This window comes from Danio rerio, chromosome 15 (assembly GCF_052040795.2).
Source record: "Danio rerio strain M-AB ecotype USA chromosome 15, GRCz13ab, whole genome shotgun sequence".
Classification (NCBI taxonomy): Eukaryota; Metazoa; Chordata; class Actinopteri; order Cypriniformes; family Danionidae; genus Danio; species Danio rerio.
In genome coordinates this window covers 2,997,501-3,014,989 of record NC_141035.1, presented here as the reverse complement: position 1 = coordinate 3,014,989, position 17,489 = coordinate 2,997,501, and the positions used below count along the sequence as shown (strand labels likewise).

At 37.0% G+C, this 17,489-nt stretch overlaps 1 protein-coding gene and 1 long non-coding RNA gene across 11 annotated transcripts in view; one reads left to right on the top strand and one right to left on the bottom strand.

The window, feature by feature from the left end:
* Positions 1-17,489, bottom strand: part of LOC147833556 (uncharacterized) — a 486,957-nt gene that overhangs the window by 254,702 nt on the left and 214,766 nt on the right. The gene's annotated exons all lie outside the window — the stretch shown is intronic.
* The window catches only part of fndc3a (fibronectin type III domain containing 3A), a 143,263-nt gene that overhangs the window by 97,350 nt on the left and 28,424 nt on the right, over positions 1-17,489 (top strand). For all 10 annotated transcript variants that reach the window (XM_087283476.1, XM_087283473.1, XM_087283477.1 and 7 more), the window contains 7 exons: positions 4,086-4,255; positions 6,519-6,578; positions 7,235-7,373; positions 7,453-7,506; positions 9,363-9,490; positions 11,179-11,353; positions 13,384-13,470. In XM_087283476.1, coding sequence (XP_087139602.1) covers positions 4,086-4,255; positions 6,519-6,578; positions 7,235-7,373; positions 7,453-7,506; positions 9,363-9,490; positions 11,179-11,353; positions 13,384-13,470 — 813 coding nt within the window. The remainder of the gene's footprint in view (positions 1-4,085; positions 4,256-6,518; positions 6,579-7,234; positions 7,374-7,452; positions 7,507-9,362; positions 9,491-11,178; positions 11,354-13,383; positions 13,471-17,489) is intronic.

Below are 17,489 nucleotides of genomic sequence, written 5' to 3'. Positions count from 1 at the left end.
AATCACCTACTGCACCTTTTAGTGAACTCATTTCCATTCATTTTCTGTCACATTTCTGGGACCAATTCGTGGGGGCAGCAGTCTTAGGAGAGAACCCCAGACTTTCCTCTCCCCAGACACTTCTTCCAGCTCCTCCGAGTGTCCTGAGGCGTTTCCAAGCCAGCCAAGGGACATAGTACCTCCAGCATGTCCTGGGTTTTCCCCAATGCCTACTCCCGGTGAGACATGCCTAAGACACCTCCCTAGGTAGGCATCCAGGAGGCATCCGGAACAGATGCCCAAGCCACCTCAGCTGACTTCTCTCGATGTGGAGGAGCAGCGGCTCTACTCCAAGCTCCTCCAAGGTGTCAGAGCTCCTAACCCTATCCATAAAAGTGCGCCCTGCCACCCTTTGAAGGAAACTCATTTCGGCTGCTTGTATCCGAGATCTTGTCCTTTCGGTCATGACCCAAAACTCATTTTCAATTGCAACAAATAAAAACTTTTTGATTTTTTGAGTCATGCCGTACTAGGGTAATATTGGTAGTGCAAACGCAAGGCTGATCAGGTTGACCTGCACTGTATTGAACTGTACTGCTCAGTGGAAGCGAGCCATTGCGTTAACCAGTAGTTGAATGGGTGTACCTAAATATTCATCAGAGTCATAAATGTTTGAAAGTCATGTGACACTGGAAAGATCTTCATATAGCTGCGAATAGGTGGGAATTTATTGGTATCACTTCACTGTTTTATTTAGTTTTTTCACAATATTTCAAAATGATTCTTCCACTGATGGGCTCATTTTGAAACAGCGTCCCATAAATCTCAAAATAGGCTAAAATGGGTCAATAAATCGCCCTTCCTGGCCAACAAATCAAGTCCATCGCTGGTTGACATTGTATTGTTCCTTACAGTGGGTAATTTGGAAAGGCCGTTATGCTACATTTGACTCTCTTCTCTGTGAGAAAGCACCTTCTGAAGGACTTCCCGTCCGCTTGCTGCATCAACAGTTTTCTTAATGACGGTCATTTCCACAGAAACTCCACATCCATGCATGATTACAGTCCCCACAAAAAGACAGTAATGGCTGTCGTAATGGCTCATTAATGTTCTGTTTGATTTGATTCACACAGGAAGCCGAATGGCTGTCTTGTCTGAGCTGGAATCTGCTTTATCGGGGGTTTCTAGAAACAGCGACTTCACCTTTTGGCAATACAGCCCTGTCCATTTCTCTGTAGTAATTAAATAGATTACTTATTATATATGTGTGTATATATATATATATATATATATATATATATATATATATATATATATATATATATATATATATATATATATTTATATATATATATATATATATATATATATATATATATATATATATATATATATATATATATATATATATATATATGTATGTATGTATATATATATATTTATATATATATATATATATATATATATATATATATATGTATGTATGTATATATATATATATATATATATATATATATATATATATATATATATATACACACATACATATATATATATATATATATATATATATATATATATATATATATATACATACATTATATATATATATATATATATATATATATATATATATATATATATATATATATATATATATATATATATATATATATATATATATATATATATATATATATATACACATAAATACACACTATTACATTCAGTATGGGGGTTCATTCCGCTGTGGCAACCCCTGATGAATAAAAGGGACTAAACCGAAAAGATATTGAATGAATGAGTGTGCCTCACACAGGTGAGTGGGTTTGACAAACCACCTGTCGAAACACTTTCATCGTTCTGACACTTTAACCGACACTTTTGCACCTACAATCATTCCATATGTAATAAACAAATAAATAAATAGTGCATTTATGAAGTGTGCCTCACACAGGTTAGTGGGCTTGACAGACCACATGTAGAAGCCACTCTTCTGTCACGCACTTAATTATCAAAATGCTAATAGTTCCTTTATATAATTACTGTAGCTCTTCTTTTGTGTATTGCCTCCTTTTATTGAATCGCTGAATGCCTCCTCAATTTGGACAAAAGCATCTGCTAATTCACTAAATTAAAATGCAATATTGGAAATGTTGGTCAGATTTATGCTGATCGGTTGCTGTAGTAATAGACTGGCTGTTTTCACAGCTCAAGCTGTGGGAAAAGCTGTAGCAAAAAGCACAGAGAGAATCGTTCCCCGCGAGGCACAGATAAATAGCTCCTTTTAAGTCAGTTTTGGCCTAGTAATGTGCGCCAACTCGAGCTATTCTCATCTGCAAACCCAAAAGGAACATAGTCATGCATCTAAAACTAAAGGTGACACTTGTTTCTCGACTGAAATCAGGCTAAAAATATTCCCTCTTGCATAACAGGAGTTCTCTTTTGTTTCCGGAGGGGAAGCGCTGCTTGTCATTAAAAATAAACTAAAGCAACTCTTTCCAGGCGAGACGAGCAGACGTGTGTATTTCCGCACATGTTGTTAAATATGCAGCCAATCGGCCCCTGGGAGTAATTAACCTCTGAAATCAGTTGAACGCGACAAATGTGCTAAATCCGGTTTGTCAGCGTAATCAGGTTGAATGGATCACACATTTTGTTACGTCATTTTGCCTTTTTTTTTCTCCCTTTTTCTCCCTGACACTGTCACTTGTGTCTTACATTTACCATGTTTGCAAACACTATGTCTTGGGGGACTTGATCTGAAGTCAGTCTTATTATACAGGGCTGACTTGAGACCAACTAAACTAGGGACAACATTCTAATGGGTCAGTTTTGACCCCAAAAAAACACAAAGCTTTTTTTTTTGAATGCTAATCGAGACATGTGTTTTGTGGACTTGGAGAAGGCATTTGACCGTGTCCCTCGTGGCATTCTGTGGAGGGTGCTCTGGGAGTATGCGTTAGAGGCGCTCTATTAAGGATGTCTCATCCCTGTATGAGCAGAGTAGAAGTTTGGTTGGCATTGCCGGCAATAAGTCAGACTGGTTCCCAGTGCATGTTGGGCTCCCGCAAGGCCAACTAGGAGCAATTCTGTTCGTAATTTTCATAGAATTTCAAAGCGCAGCCTTGGACTGGTGGAGGTCCACAGAATTTCATCTCTGTTATTCGCAGACGATGTTGTTCTGTTGGCTTCATCAAACATGACCCTTCAGCATGCACTGGGGCGGTTTGCTGCCGAGTGTGACTTGGGTGGGGGGAGGATCAGCATCTCCAAGTCCGAGGCCATGTTGCTCCACCGGAAAAAATTGGTTTGCACTCTCCAGGTTGAAGGAAAGTCCTTACCCCTGGTGGAGGAGTTCAAGTATCTTGGAGTTTTGTTAATGAGTGAGGGAAGGATGGAACGTGAGATTGACAGGCGGATTGGTGCAGTGGCAGCAGTAATGTGGTCGATGTACCGGTCTGTTGTGGTAAAGAAGGACCTGAGCCGAAAGGCAAAGCTCTCGATTTATCTGTCATTCTACGTTCCTACTCTCACCTATGCTCATGAGCTTTGGGTCATGACTGAAAGGACAAGATCTCAAGTACAAGCGGCCGAAATGAGTTTCCTTCGCAGGGTGGCAGGGCGCACCCTTATAGCTCGGAGTACACATCGAAAGAAGTCAGCTGAGGTGGCTCGGGGATCTGTTTCGGATGCCTCCTGAACACCTACCTAGGGAGGTGTTTCAGGCGTGTCCCACCGGGAGGCTGCCTCGGGGAAGAACCAGGACACGCTGGAGGGACTATGTCTCTGGGAACGCTTCGGGACTTGTCTGGGGTTCTCTCCTAAGACTGCTGCCCCGTAACCCGGCTTCGGAAAAGCAGTGAAAAAGATGGCAGTGTTAAATTTTGGCTTATAGCCTAAAATAAAGATGGCAGCTTTACGGAAATGTGCATACAGCATTTATGACTGGTTTACATTAAACCGTTGGTTATGTTGTCTGGTTGACCGTCCTATTTTGAGCTGTAGCAATAAAATTGAAGTGAGATAAACTACCGCTATATCCATGTTCATTATCATGATAAATTGAGTTATCGATGTCTAATTGCACCATGTTTTATCATCAGGTGACAAACATCCAGGCCAGAGGGGCCAGTTTAACTTGGGTGTCCCCGTCGCGGACAGAAGGTGATGATGAGCCCAAAGAGGGAGAAGACGAGCCTGTGGAGCCCAACTTCACATATGAAGTCTCTATCTCTTACAACGGCAAAGATGGGAAATACAAGAGCGCCTACAGGTGAGAGAAAGAGAGAGAGAGCGTCTGTATGAGGAGGATGTGGGTTCAGATGAGGAACTCACTGCTGATGCCTGTGGTTTACTGGGGCTGTTTTGTGATCAAAGGTCACCAGCAGTTCATCAGATTACAACACTTCCTGAAGAGCGTCTTATGTTGAACCAAATTTACCATCTGTGCAGTTGTTATAAAAAGGCTGTAGATATACAAAGACTGTTCAGTAACATTAATATGAATAGGGAAAAAAGTGCATTACGAACATAGGTAAATAGTCAACGATGAGCTTACTTGGAAAGCAGTGAGATGGCGGTATAAAAGAAAGATACATACAGCATTTTTGACAGGTTTATTATTGAATCATTGGTTATTTTGTCTGGTTGACTGTCCCATTTTGAGCTTTAGCAATAAAATGAAAGTGAGGTAAACTGAAGCCTCCTTTCCACTGCACACGACAAGCGACAGACCGGAAGTCATTCATTTCCAATGGAGAGTAGTCCGGGAGCTGCGTTGAGTTCCGATCATCTCTGTATGAGCAAAATTCGGATCCGAATTTAGCTGCGAATCCGTTGAAATATTTGAACTCCTGCGACTAGACCGTATGCGACCTGCCGACTGGATATGATGTATTCCAGTGTTGTCCAAGCAGATCCGTGCGCGCGAGATGAGAAATAGGAGTTTATTTGGTTATTTTTTGAATTATAATTGTTTATAAATGTAAGTAAGAAAGTAATAAAAATATTTATTTTTAATGTTGTCCTCACATTCCCACCAATATTTTAGCGGTCTATGAGTTTCTAGTATTCATTCATCCAAACCATGTAAACGCACAGAGAATAAAGGCTATCGCTTTTGCAGTCCTTTATTTCGGACACCGTTGAGAATCACCTTGTCCCCTGTGGTGCATGACAACACTGAAAATATTGTGCGGCTGCCACAAGGGGCGTATTCCGACAGTCGTGTCCAAATGTCGTGTGCAGTGGAAAGGCGGCTTAAGGGTGCTTTCACACCTGCCTTATTTAGTTGGGTTGAATCGCACTAGAGTTCGTTTTCCCTCATGGTGTGGTTCGTTTGGGCAGGTGTGAATGCAGCAATCGTACTCGAGTGCACACCAAAAGCAGACCAAAAAAGCGTATCGAGACCTCCTTGAAGACGCTTTCAAACGAACACTGGAGCAGGTCGTTTTTGGTGGGAAAATAATTCGAACTAAAACAGACCCTACCACAAAAAGTACTGCACCTTTTGGACTAATCCAGCTGCCGTAGGCCGATGCGCTGTGCATTATGGAATGTGGAGGAAAATATTTATAAAATATTTGTTGACCACGCTTTACCAACACAGAGAGAGGGGAAAACATTACCTGATGGGGAAAACTTTACCTGAAGGATCGTTGTAAATTTCCGGAACATGACCATGTCACAGTTTAGCAAAATTAATTCACTCCTCCTGAATTGACCAGCAATGCGCCATCGCTATTTGCAATGCCTTAAAACATTGTTTTCCAGCCACAGCCGCGCTTCATTTTCTAAATGTATCGTTTGTCTAAAGTGTTGTATACAAACTATATAGTATACTCCATAGTCAAAAGCGCCGGTTTGTGTCTGCCGGTTTGTTTACTTGCGGGAGTTCATTGGCGTTAACCGCACGTGAATTCTGTCCAATTGAAAGCAGTTTAGGAAATGCGTTTAATAACATCTGGCAAATGAGTGATGTCGATAATCGTACTATTATATCGATACAGCGTACTATTGCAATATTTTCAGCAGAAGTTGTTAATACACGGCCTGTTTCGATGTGTCACCAATATTTTATTGTACCATTTGTTTGTTTGATTATCAAAACCAATTTTTTTTATAAAAAAAAAAATTGCTGATTAATTGCTGAAGCTCCTCCCCTTTTGCTGCATAAGTAAAGCTGCGAGCTTTGAGCGTGCGAAGTGTTTAACATTACACACGTTTAACAGTTTAATATGTGTGTCATCTGGGTATTTGAAGTATGCTTATTCTTTTTCGAATAAAACGAGTATTTTATCGTGAACGCACTACATACGCTATTTATACAACAGAACGGCCTAGAATAGTGTGATTTAAAATGCACCTTCTGTTCTTTCAGTGCTTATAACCACATCCGCTGGTCATGACGACTGTGGAAACAGCTGTAATGGAGATAGGGGGCATGCCAATCATTGCGCAGACGCAGTAGCTAGAGCAAACTATAAATGTTTTGTTTAAACGTATTAAATGACTTTTTCTGTCTTTGTGTGTGTTAGTGGTGTGGAACTAAGTGCAACCTTACAAGACTTAAGACCAGCAACAGACTACCATGTCAGGTTTGTGCGATTTTGACTTTTAAGAGCGAACTATTGCTTTGGCTGAGATATATATATATACACATCTGTGTAATTTTTATATATATATATATATATATATATATATATATATAATATAATATATATATATATATATATATATATATATATATATATATATATATATATATATATATATATATATATATATATATATATATTTATATTTTATATTTATATATATATATATATATATATATATATATATATATATATAAATATTTATATTTATATTTATTTATATTTATTATTTTTATATTTTATATTTACATTATTTTATATTTTATATTTATTATTTTTATATTTATTTATTTATTTATATTTAATTTATATTTATAAATATATTTACATTATTTTATATATATATATATATATATATATATACATACATATATATATATATATATATATATATATATATATATATATATATATATATATATATATATACATACATATATATATATACATATATATATATATATATATATATATATATATATATATATATATATATATATATATATATATATATATATATATATATATTAAAAGCTGAGTTTAATCTTGGTAATCATGTCATTTCTGTATATTACTATTCGTATACATGTGTTTAGGGTCCAGGCGACGTGTAACTGTTTACAAGGCGTCCCATCAGAGGCTGTGAGCTTCACCACTCTGAGCTGTGAGCCTGACACTCCCAGTCCTCCCCGAAAGCTCAGCGGCACCAAGAGCAGCCTCGTCCTGCAGTGGAAGGTGAGCACAAACACACACTCACTGTAACACTCGTACATAACTGAAGTTCACAGCATTGACAGAAATATTTTCTGCACAGGCTCCATGTGACAACGGTTCCAAGATCCAAAACTATATCCTTCACTGGGACGAGGTATGTGATTTTATTTAATTGGTATATTGCAAGAAATTAGGAGAACGCATTATTTTTTTCCTGTTTCTTTGGTTTTACGATTTGTGTGTTTGAGTAAAATAAAAATAAAGCGTTTCTTATGGCATGTTCACATGCACCTTGCACGAGTAAATCTCACTATTTGTGCATAATTAGATGCTTGAAAATTTTGAGTTCACTTGAAGTTTGTTTGTGAAGTTGGCTTTTGGAAAGTTGGGTTTGTTCGTGCGTAAAGTTTGATTTATTTATTTACGCTTGAAGTACATTTTATTTATTTGCGCAAGTTTGCTTAGTTAATTCAAGAAGTTCGCATTATTAGTGAAGTTTGCTTTATTAGCGTGTGAAGTTCGCTTTTTTGTGAGTGAAGTACGCTTTATTTGCAAGTGAAGTTTGCTTTTTTTTTTAGCGCTTGGCATTTTTGTTCACGTGAAGTTAGTGCGAGAAGTTCACTATTAGCGAGTGAAGTTTGTTTTGTTTGCTCGTAAAGTTAGCTTTATTTGTGCAAGAAATTCACTTTATTAGTGTGTAAAATTGGCTTTTCATCGCGCATGAAGTTGGTTTTATTCGTGCGTGAAATTGGTTTTATTTGTGCGTGAAGTTGGCTTTATTAGCATGAGAAGTTGGCTTTATTAGCTTGTGAAGTTTGATTTATTAGTGTAAGAAGTTCGCTTTGTTAATTCGAGAAGTTTGCCTTGGTCCTTAGTGAAGTTTGTTTTATTAGCGTGTGAAGTTCGCTTTTTTGTGAGTGAAGTATGCTTTATTTGCAAGTGAAATTTGCTTTTTTTAGCGCTTGGCTTTTTTTCATGTTAAGTTAGTGCGAGAAGTTCACTATTAGCGAGTAAAGTTTGTTTCATTTGCGCATAAAGTTGCCTTTATTTGTGCAAGAAGTTCACTTTATTAGTGTGTAAAGTTGGCTTTTCATCGCGCGTGAAGTTGGCTTTTCATCGCGCGTGAAGTTGGCTTTTCATCGTGCGTGAAGTTGGCTTTTCATCGTGCGTGAAGTTGGCTTTTCATCGCGCGTGAAGTTGGCTTTTCATCGCGCGTGAAGTTGGCTTTATTAGCATGAGAAGTTGGCTTTATTAGCTTGTGAAGTTTGATTTATTAGCGTAAGAAGTTCGCTTTGTTAATTCGAGAAGTTCGCATTAGTCCTTAGTGAAGTTTGTTTTATTAGCGTGTGAAGTTCGCTTTTTTGTGAGTGAAGTATGCTTTATTTGCAAGTGAAATTTGCAAATAAAATTTTTTTTGCGCTTGCCATTTTTTTTCGTGTTAAGTTAGTGCAAAAAGTTCACTATTAGCGAGTGAAGTTTGTTTTATTTGCTCGTAAAGTTATCTTTATATGTGCAAGAAGTTCACTTTATTAGTGTGTGAAGTTAGTTTTATTCGCGCGTGAAGTTGGTTTTATTCGCGCGTGAAGTTGGTTTTATTCGCGCGTGAAGTTGGTTTTATTAGCATGAGAAGTTGGCTTTATTAGCTTGTGAAGTTTGATTTTTTAGCGTAAGAAGTTTGCTGTATTAGCGTGAGAAGTTCGCTTCATTAGTTTGTGAAGTTTGATTTATTAGCCCGAGAAGTTGACTTTATTTGCATAAAGTTCGCTTTATTCACTCATGAAGTTAGCTTTATTAGCGTGAGAAGTTTGCTTAATTTGTGCATTAAGCTCAATTTATTTACATGTGTGTAAAGATTACTTTATTCGCAATCGATTTGCATGTGAAGTTAACTTTATTATATACGCAGAAGTATAAATTCATTTTAAGGTGTTACCCATTTTTTCATTAGAATTATTGTTTTCGGTACTGTATAATTGAATGTAATGTAACTGTTCTGTGATCTGTAAACAGGGGAAGGGAACGGATGCTACGTTTGTCCAGTGTTACTACGGCCCATATAAGCAGTACAGACTCACCAAACTCTCCACAGCTTCCAGATATTCCTTTCGGCTGGCGGCCAAAAACGACATGGGGGTCAGGTGTGTATTGCTCAGAACGCCCCTCAGTCCAGATCCTGAAGCAGAGAGAGGACATTTCTAAAGCACACACAACATCTAAAGTTCAGGATACCTCAAGCTTTATGTAAAATTATACCAAAATAGAATAATAATTGTAGTCATTCTGAGTATCAAGATCTTGTTTAAATTATTGAATTTTTAAAAACCCTCTGTAAGGATTTTATGGGTATTTATTATATTAGCTTGAGAAAGCGTTTATATAAACGTCTATACAAAATATAACTTTGACCAACTAGCTGTTAGTCGAGTGCTAATATGATAAAAATATATATATATTTTTTTTCTAACTTTGAAAGGTTAGGAAAATTTGTTAAAATTACTAATTGTTTAAAACTAGTCTAAGAAGTGTATCCAAATGAATCCCAGATCTACCAGTAGCAGGCTAAAAACATAGCTAAATGGTTAGAATTATGCTAAAAGTGCTACCAAATTGTTAAATCTAACAAATCGATTCATTAAAGCTAACATGCTGTTAAAAAATAGTTAGGAACATAGTACAACATGCTAGCAACATGTTAGCTATGTGCTAAGAGCTTAGCAGTATATGTTAAAATAAGCTAGCAACATGTTAATATGTTAAAATATGTTTGTGGAATGTTTGAAACATGTTAACAGTGCCAAAACATGCTAGTAATATGACACAGCTAACAATTTAAAACAGCAAAGTTCTAAAACATGTTAACAATGTTTGTTAGCAACATTGTAAAACACTCCAGACATGTTAGAAACAATGTAGTAATGCGTTTAAACTCGTTAGCAAGATTATAAAAAAAACACGGTGAAGACGTTAGCTCCAGGATGCATAGCCAATGGCTAATATCGTACAATGCTACATAACGATCTTTATCAAAAACTAAAAACATTTCTGATTTTTGAAAGGTTAAAAATATCTTGTTATGACCAAATGTTTAAAACTCTTAGAAGCTTATGCAGATATATTAAAGATCTACCACTAGCAGGCTAAAAAAAAGCTTTGAACTTGTTAGCAATATGCTAAAAGTGCTACCAAATTGTTAAATCTAACAAATCGAATCATTAAAGCTAACATGCTGTTAAAAATAGTCAGCAACATTGTACAACATGCTAGCAACATGTTAGCGATGTGCTAAGAGCTTAGCAGTATGCGTTAAAATAAGCTAGCAACATGTTAATATGTCAAAATATGTTTGTGGCATGTTTGAAACATGTTAACATTGCCAAAACATGCTAGTCTTATGACACAGCTAACAATTTAAAACAGCAAAGGTCTAAAACATGTTAACAATGTTTGTTAGCAACTTAAAAAAACACTTCTAACATGTTAGAAACTATGTAGTAATGTGTAAACATGTTAGCAAGATTATAAAACAGTGGAGACGTTAGCTCTAGGATACATAGCATTTGACTAATATTGTACAATGCTTCATTACGATCTATGCAAATGGATCACAGATCTACCAGTAGCAGGCTAAAACATATCTTTAAACTCATTAGCATTATGCTAGAAGTGCTACCAAATTGTTAAATCTAACTAATTGAATCAATAAAGCTAGCATGCTGTTTTTTAGCAGTATGTTAAAATAAGCTAGTTGAAACGCACTGTTAAACTGTGCCATTCTTGTCCTGTTCTAATTTGACATGAATGAATGCGTTTACCTCTCTGTCCGCAGTGAATTCAGTGAAGTGGTGAACATCATGACATCCTGCAGTGTTCCTGCTCCCCCTCTGAGCCCTGAGTTGGTTCAGTCTGGGGTCACATGGCTATGCATTCGCTGGCACAGACCCGCCGGATCGCCCAAAGAAGACGACACCGGCTACGTGCTGGAGATGGAGGAGCAGGGATCCGTGAGTTCTCATACATAATCACAATCATGGACAGTCAGATACAGCAAATATTCCTGAATACACATATAAAGGAATTCAAGTGTATTATTGCTGTAGAGTTCAGGGGTCGACTCCGCTTTCTCTCTGAATTGAACAAGTTTTAGAATCTATATACATTAGTTGACATATATCAGTCGAACGGTCATATCGGTTGACAAATATTGGTCAACATATTTCAGTTGACATGCATCAATCATATATCTGTTGACAAATCTATATACATTGACTGGCATATGTATATTGACTGCTTGACATATATCAGTCGAAATATATAAGTCACATTAGTTGAAATATAGGAGTCATATAAATGTCAACATATATCGGTCATATATCGGCCAACATGTATAGGTTGACGTATCTATACACATTGGTTGACGTCTGTATACATCGGTTGACATATATCGGTGGACATATGCCAGACATTTCAGTTGACATATATAGGTCATATATTGTCCAACATATAGCTTCTAGCATATATCGGTTGACATATCTATGTATATTGGTTGACATATATCCGTGCACATAAATCAGAAATTTCAGTTGACGGATATCAGTCATATTTCTGTCAACATGTATCTGTCATATATTGTCCAACATATAGCTTCTAGCATATATCAGTTGACATATCTACTGTATGTACGTTGGTTGACATATATCCGTTGGTATCTATCAATCAAATATGTCAACATATATCAGTTATATATAGGCCAACGTATATCAATTGTATATGGCCCAACATATAACGGTTGACATTTCTATGTACATTGGTTGACATATATCGGTTGACATCCTTCAATCATATATATGTCAACATATATCGGTCATATATCGGCCAACATATGTCAGTTGACATATCTGTATACATTGGTGGACATATATATTTATTTATATATATATATATATATATATATATATATATATATATATATATAATCAGTTGACATATATCGGTGGACATAAATCAGACATTTCAGTTGATGTATATCAGTCATATATATGTCAACATATATCGGTCATATATTGTCCAACGTATAGCTTCTAGCATATATCAGTTGACATATCTACTGTATGTACGTTGGTTGACATATATCGGTTGGCATCTATCAATCATATATCTGTCAACATTTATTAGTCATATATTGGTCAACATATATTGATCATATGTGGCCCAACATATATCGGTTGACATATATATGTACATTGCTTAACATATATTAGTTGACATATATCAATCATTTATCTGTCAACATATATTGGTCATATATCGGCCAACATATGTCAGTTGACATATCTGTATACATTGGTTGACACATATATATATATATATATATATATATATATATATATATATATATATATATATATATATATATATATATATATATATATATATATATGTTGACGTATATCGGCCGACATATATCAGACATTTCAGTTGACTTATATCAGTTATATATCTGTCAACATATATCGGTCATAAATTGTCTAACATATAGCTTCTAGCAAATATCAGTTGACATATATCGCTTGGCATCCATCAATCGTATATCGCCCAACATGTATAGGTTGACATATCTATATACATTAGTTGACATTGGTCGACATATATCGGTCATATATCGGTTGACGCATATCGGTCATATTGGCTGAGATATTAGTCATATTTTAGCCAACATACAGTATATTGGTTGACTTCTATGTACATTGGTTGACATGTATCAATCGACATACATTGGTCATATTGGTTGACATATATCAATCATATATCGGTCAACATATTTATATACATTAGTTGACATATCTATATAGATCAGTGGACATATATCAGTCATATTGGTTGACATATATTAGTCATATATCTGCATATATTAGTTGACATACAGTATATATATTGGTCGACCACTGCTTATTCTACAGACAGAGTTATTAATGTCTGCAGAGGTAGTAAACTGAACTCCGTTTGTTGATATGCTCGTATAATGTTTTTATAGGGTTATGGATTCCAGGCCAGTTATGATGGAGAAGAGCTTTCACACACTGTCAGAAACCTCCACAGAAGCACCACGTACAGGTTCAGGGTAAGAAAAAGACACACACACACAGACAAAATGACTTTTATAATGATCATTCTGTGCTTATCCAACACTTCAACATAACTTTCACAGCAAAGTTCTGATGTTTTTTAATTGTAAAAAAAAAAAACTTGGTTAATATGTATTGTTATATATTTTACAAGGTCCTTATAAGCCATGTTTTTGTGATAAATTCATGTCATCATACATATTTGTGTCTTCATAAGTCATGTATTCTAGAACACATAATAAATGAGGTGATGTCCTTGGGCTCTGTTTAAGTGATCTAGGCACAAAGTCTAAAGCGCAAAAGCATCAAGGGCATGTCCGAATCCACTTTTGCTATATTAGGGATGAAAAAATTCGCTCTGCGCCCCAGTGCATGGTCTAACAGGGATGTGCTTATTCTCTTAATGAGTTATGGGTGTGTTTTGAGCATAATTTGCATTAAACCAATCAGAGTCTCCCAGAGTCAGTTGGGTCACTAGGGAGACACGCTTCACTAGGAAGAAAACAGTTAAACGGAGCATTTGCAGCGCGAGGATAAAGAACGAGCCTCCTCCTTTTGTTTGGACCTGTATAAACGCATAACTAACGCGCTTTGCGCTGAACTTTAGAATGGCTTTTAGTTGTCAATGGCGCAGCCTATTTCAGTTCCTCAAGCTAGCAGTGCGCCATCACTGTGCCTTAACACCTTCTTTTCAGACCGGAACACCTATGAGTCCACAACATTGGGCAAATGGATTTGCTATTTAAACAACATGGTGCAAAACGTGAAAATGACAGTTGCGTTGGTCTGAAAATAACAACAAATCGTGCCAAACACGTCTTGCGCCTTGGTTATGATAGGGCCCACTGTCTCATTTCTGTTGATTTGATTGTTTGTTTCTCTTTTTTGAATAGTTTTTGTTTTCTCTCTTGCTTTCTCTTTCTTGGTTTGTTTTTCCATTCTTTTCATTGTCGTTTTTTATTGTCAGTTTTAGTTTCGTGAATTTTTGCAGATCTGTTTTTGTGTACGTTGCCATTCATTGTTCGTTCTTTTTCTTTTATCTCAGTCGTTTTGTTCAGGGGTCCGTTCTTCATACCTCGCTTAAATGATCTAAGATGATTTGGCAGATCCTGGATCTTTTGATCTTGATAACTGATCTCGCACTTATTTGGTTCTTCAAACTAGTTCGCGAATCAGATTAGAATGTCTGGATGAACTGATCTGAGATCGCTGCGTGTGTTGTGAAGGACAGATCTATCGATCCTTGAAATCATGATCAGCAATGCAACGATTGGCTAACAGCACAGCAGCGTAATGACATCATCTGATTAATATTCAATTCTCAATGTGAGCAAAATTACATTAAATTAGCAGTAAACGGTTTGTTAAATATGACACGCAATAACTCTCCACTTTTGTTGTGAGCTGCAGGCTTTACACTTTCATGTGTCAAGAGTATTCATCATGTATTTCACTGAATTTCAATGTATTTAGTTCTACATTTAGAGAAGACTTTCTTTATTATAGTAGCCTATAGGCCTACTCAAGTTTTTTTAATCGGCGTAAGCAATAACTGTAAATTAATTTCGCATAAAAAAAAGCATTTTGATACCGGTAAAGGTGTCAATCACCGGCATATTAGCGGTCAAAACACGTGCATGACTGCATAAATTATTATCCTTTTTATTTATTTTTTAAGTCGAATATCGTGCATGTACACGGTTGTATCTAAAAAGTTAAATCAATACATTTTCTCTTTGAACAACCAGGTGGCAAGTTTGGTACTTTTATTTCGCAGTTCAGATTGCATAAGTATTATTATTATTATTATTTATTATTACTGTAAGAAATTATCAGCATTCAGTACATACTTTCAGTATTATCTTTGCTTGAACTGACCCGATCTAATCCTGTTTATATGAAATAAACCTGAGCTACCAGAACTGTTGCTAAGACAAGTCTCAGATAAGTTTTAAAGAACTAAACAGTCCTGGATCCTGTCAAATCATCAATATTCAAATCTAGCTAATTGAGTAATCCACGTACGAAGAACAGACCCCAGTTATTGTTTTCACTTTTAACGTATTTCAGTTGTTTGTTATCTAATAATCTTAAGCCTGGTTTATACTTCTGCGTCAAGTGACCGGCGTAACCCACGGCGCATGCAACGCGCGTGGCTGTGCATTTATACTTCTGCGCGCTGTCTCTGTCGGTCTGCATTAACACTTCCGAAACGCTAGTTGGCAGTGAGGTGTAAATGTTTCTCTGTGTCGAGTTTCTTCTCTGCTGTTTTGCTTTTCCTGAACACTTCCTGGATGTACAAGTGGCTCAAACTCGCTCATTTTGAGGCAGGAACCGGCGGACGTGCAACAACTTTAACTATGAGGTAAACACAAAACAAAACTTTCCATCCGGAGCTCCTTCACGGGACTCCACACTTGTAAACAATCGCTCCGTCAGGCTCGCACCATTCGCGCGGCTCTCGGTCCCACCCAGACTCGTCAGCGCTACCAAGCCGACCAATCACAGAGCTTGCGCTACGCGTCGTTGCAACGTGTAGTTACATTGTTTTAAGAGGTGCACGTCAGTGACGCCGACGGCCACGGCGAAGGGCTATGCGTCAGCACTAGGGATGTAACGGTATCAGAATTTCACGGTTCGGTAATACCTCGGTATGAATGTCACGGTACGGTATTTATTGAATCATTTACAGGAAAAAAAAACTTTTGAAAATACTCCAAAAAAGTGCCAAAAGTGTCAATGACATACAAATTAGCCATCTATCTGTAAGCTTTGAAACAGGAACTTCAATTTTAATAACAAAAAAATATTAAACCATGTAAAAAATTAAAGTTTCAATTTAGTATTGTTGAAAACTCATCACATTTAACATTTAATCACTCACTTAGATAGAGATGGGTTTAAAGGAAAATTATCATATAACTATAATCTGGTAAAAGCTGGTATCTCTGGGTATTTACAATGTCCCCTGCAACAGAAAAAACCCCTCTCATTTGGGACTGAGGTTTCTGGGACAAGAGAGATATGACTTGGCCCATGTTGACAGCAGTGGGTAACGTTGTGCATTGTCTTTCCCCCACTTGAGAAGACAAACCATGAGTGAGATAGAGATCTCTTTGCGGTACAAGTCAATGTCTGCATCAATCTGAACAGTGTGCTGTGTTTCTGCAGTCCCCATGACTGTTATTAGTCGTATTCCCCAACTTGCAGGCACGTGCACACATAGGGCTCAACCTGTGCAGTGCGCATGCCCTTTTTAGTCTTGGATAGAAAATGCCCTTCCAAAACGATCAAAAGTGCCCCCGCGACGCGACACAACCTCCGTCCAATCCAGCCCTTCAGTAGGCGCGCGACAACACCTCTCTTGAATATGCGCGCTCAACCCCCCCTCGGCGCTTTACAATACGCGCGCCACAACACAGCTGATCAGAACGTGCGCCACAACACAGCTGATCAGAACGCGCGCGACAGCACCGCTATTCAGCACGCGCGCGGCGACAACACCCGCTTTAGGTTCGATCATTTCCATCTTTTTTTCATCTCCGCTACTAGCAGCACACTCCATTTCCGCATTACTGGATCTGTAGCGACAACAGACCGCAAAGGATTATGGCCACGCCTGGGCTGATGGGAAATGTAGTTTCAGCTACGTCCCGTTCGCTTCATTCGCCTGAGCAAATTTTCTCAGAAGACCTATAGTTTTACCGAGTCATGCGACTTCGGTAATATCGAAAAAAATTAATATTGCGGTATGACGGTATTTACAATACCGTTACATCCCTAGTCAGCACTGTAGCATATGCCGGCGTTTGACGCAGAAGTATAAATCAGCCTTTATGTTGTTGTTCTGTTTCTTTATTTTGTGTTTGTTCTTTTTTTAGTTCTTTTATTATTGGTTAGTTTTATTATAGTTGTCGGTCTTTCATTCTTTTATTTGTTGTTTTCTTCAGTCTTTCTAATGTTTAGCTTTTCAGTTTGTTAACGTTAAATTGCTGTATCTTGTTGATGTGTTCTT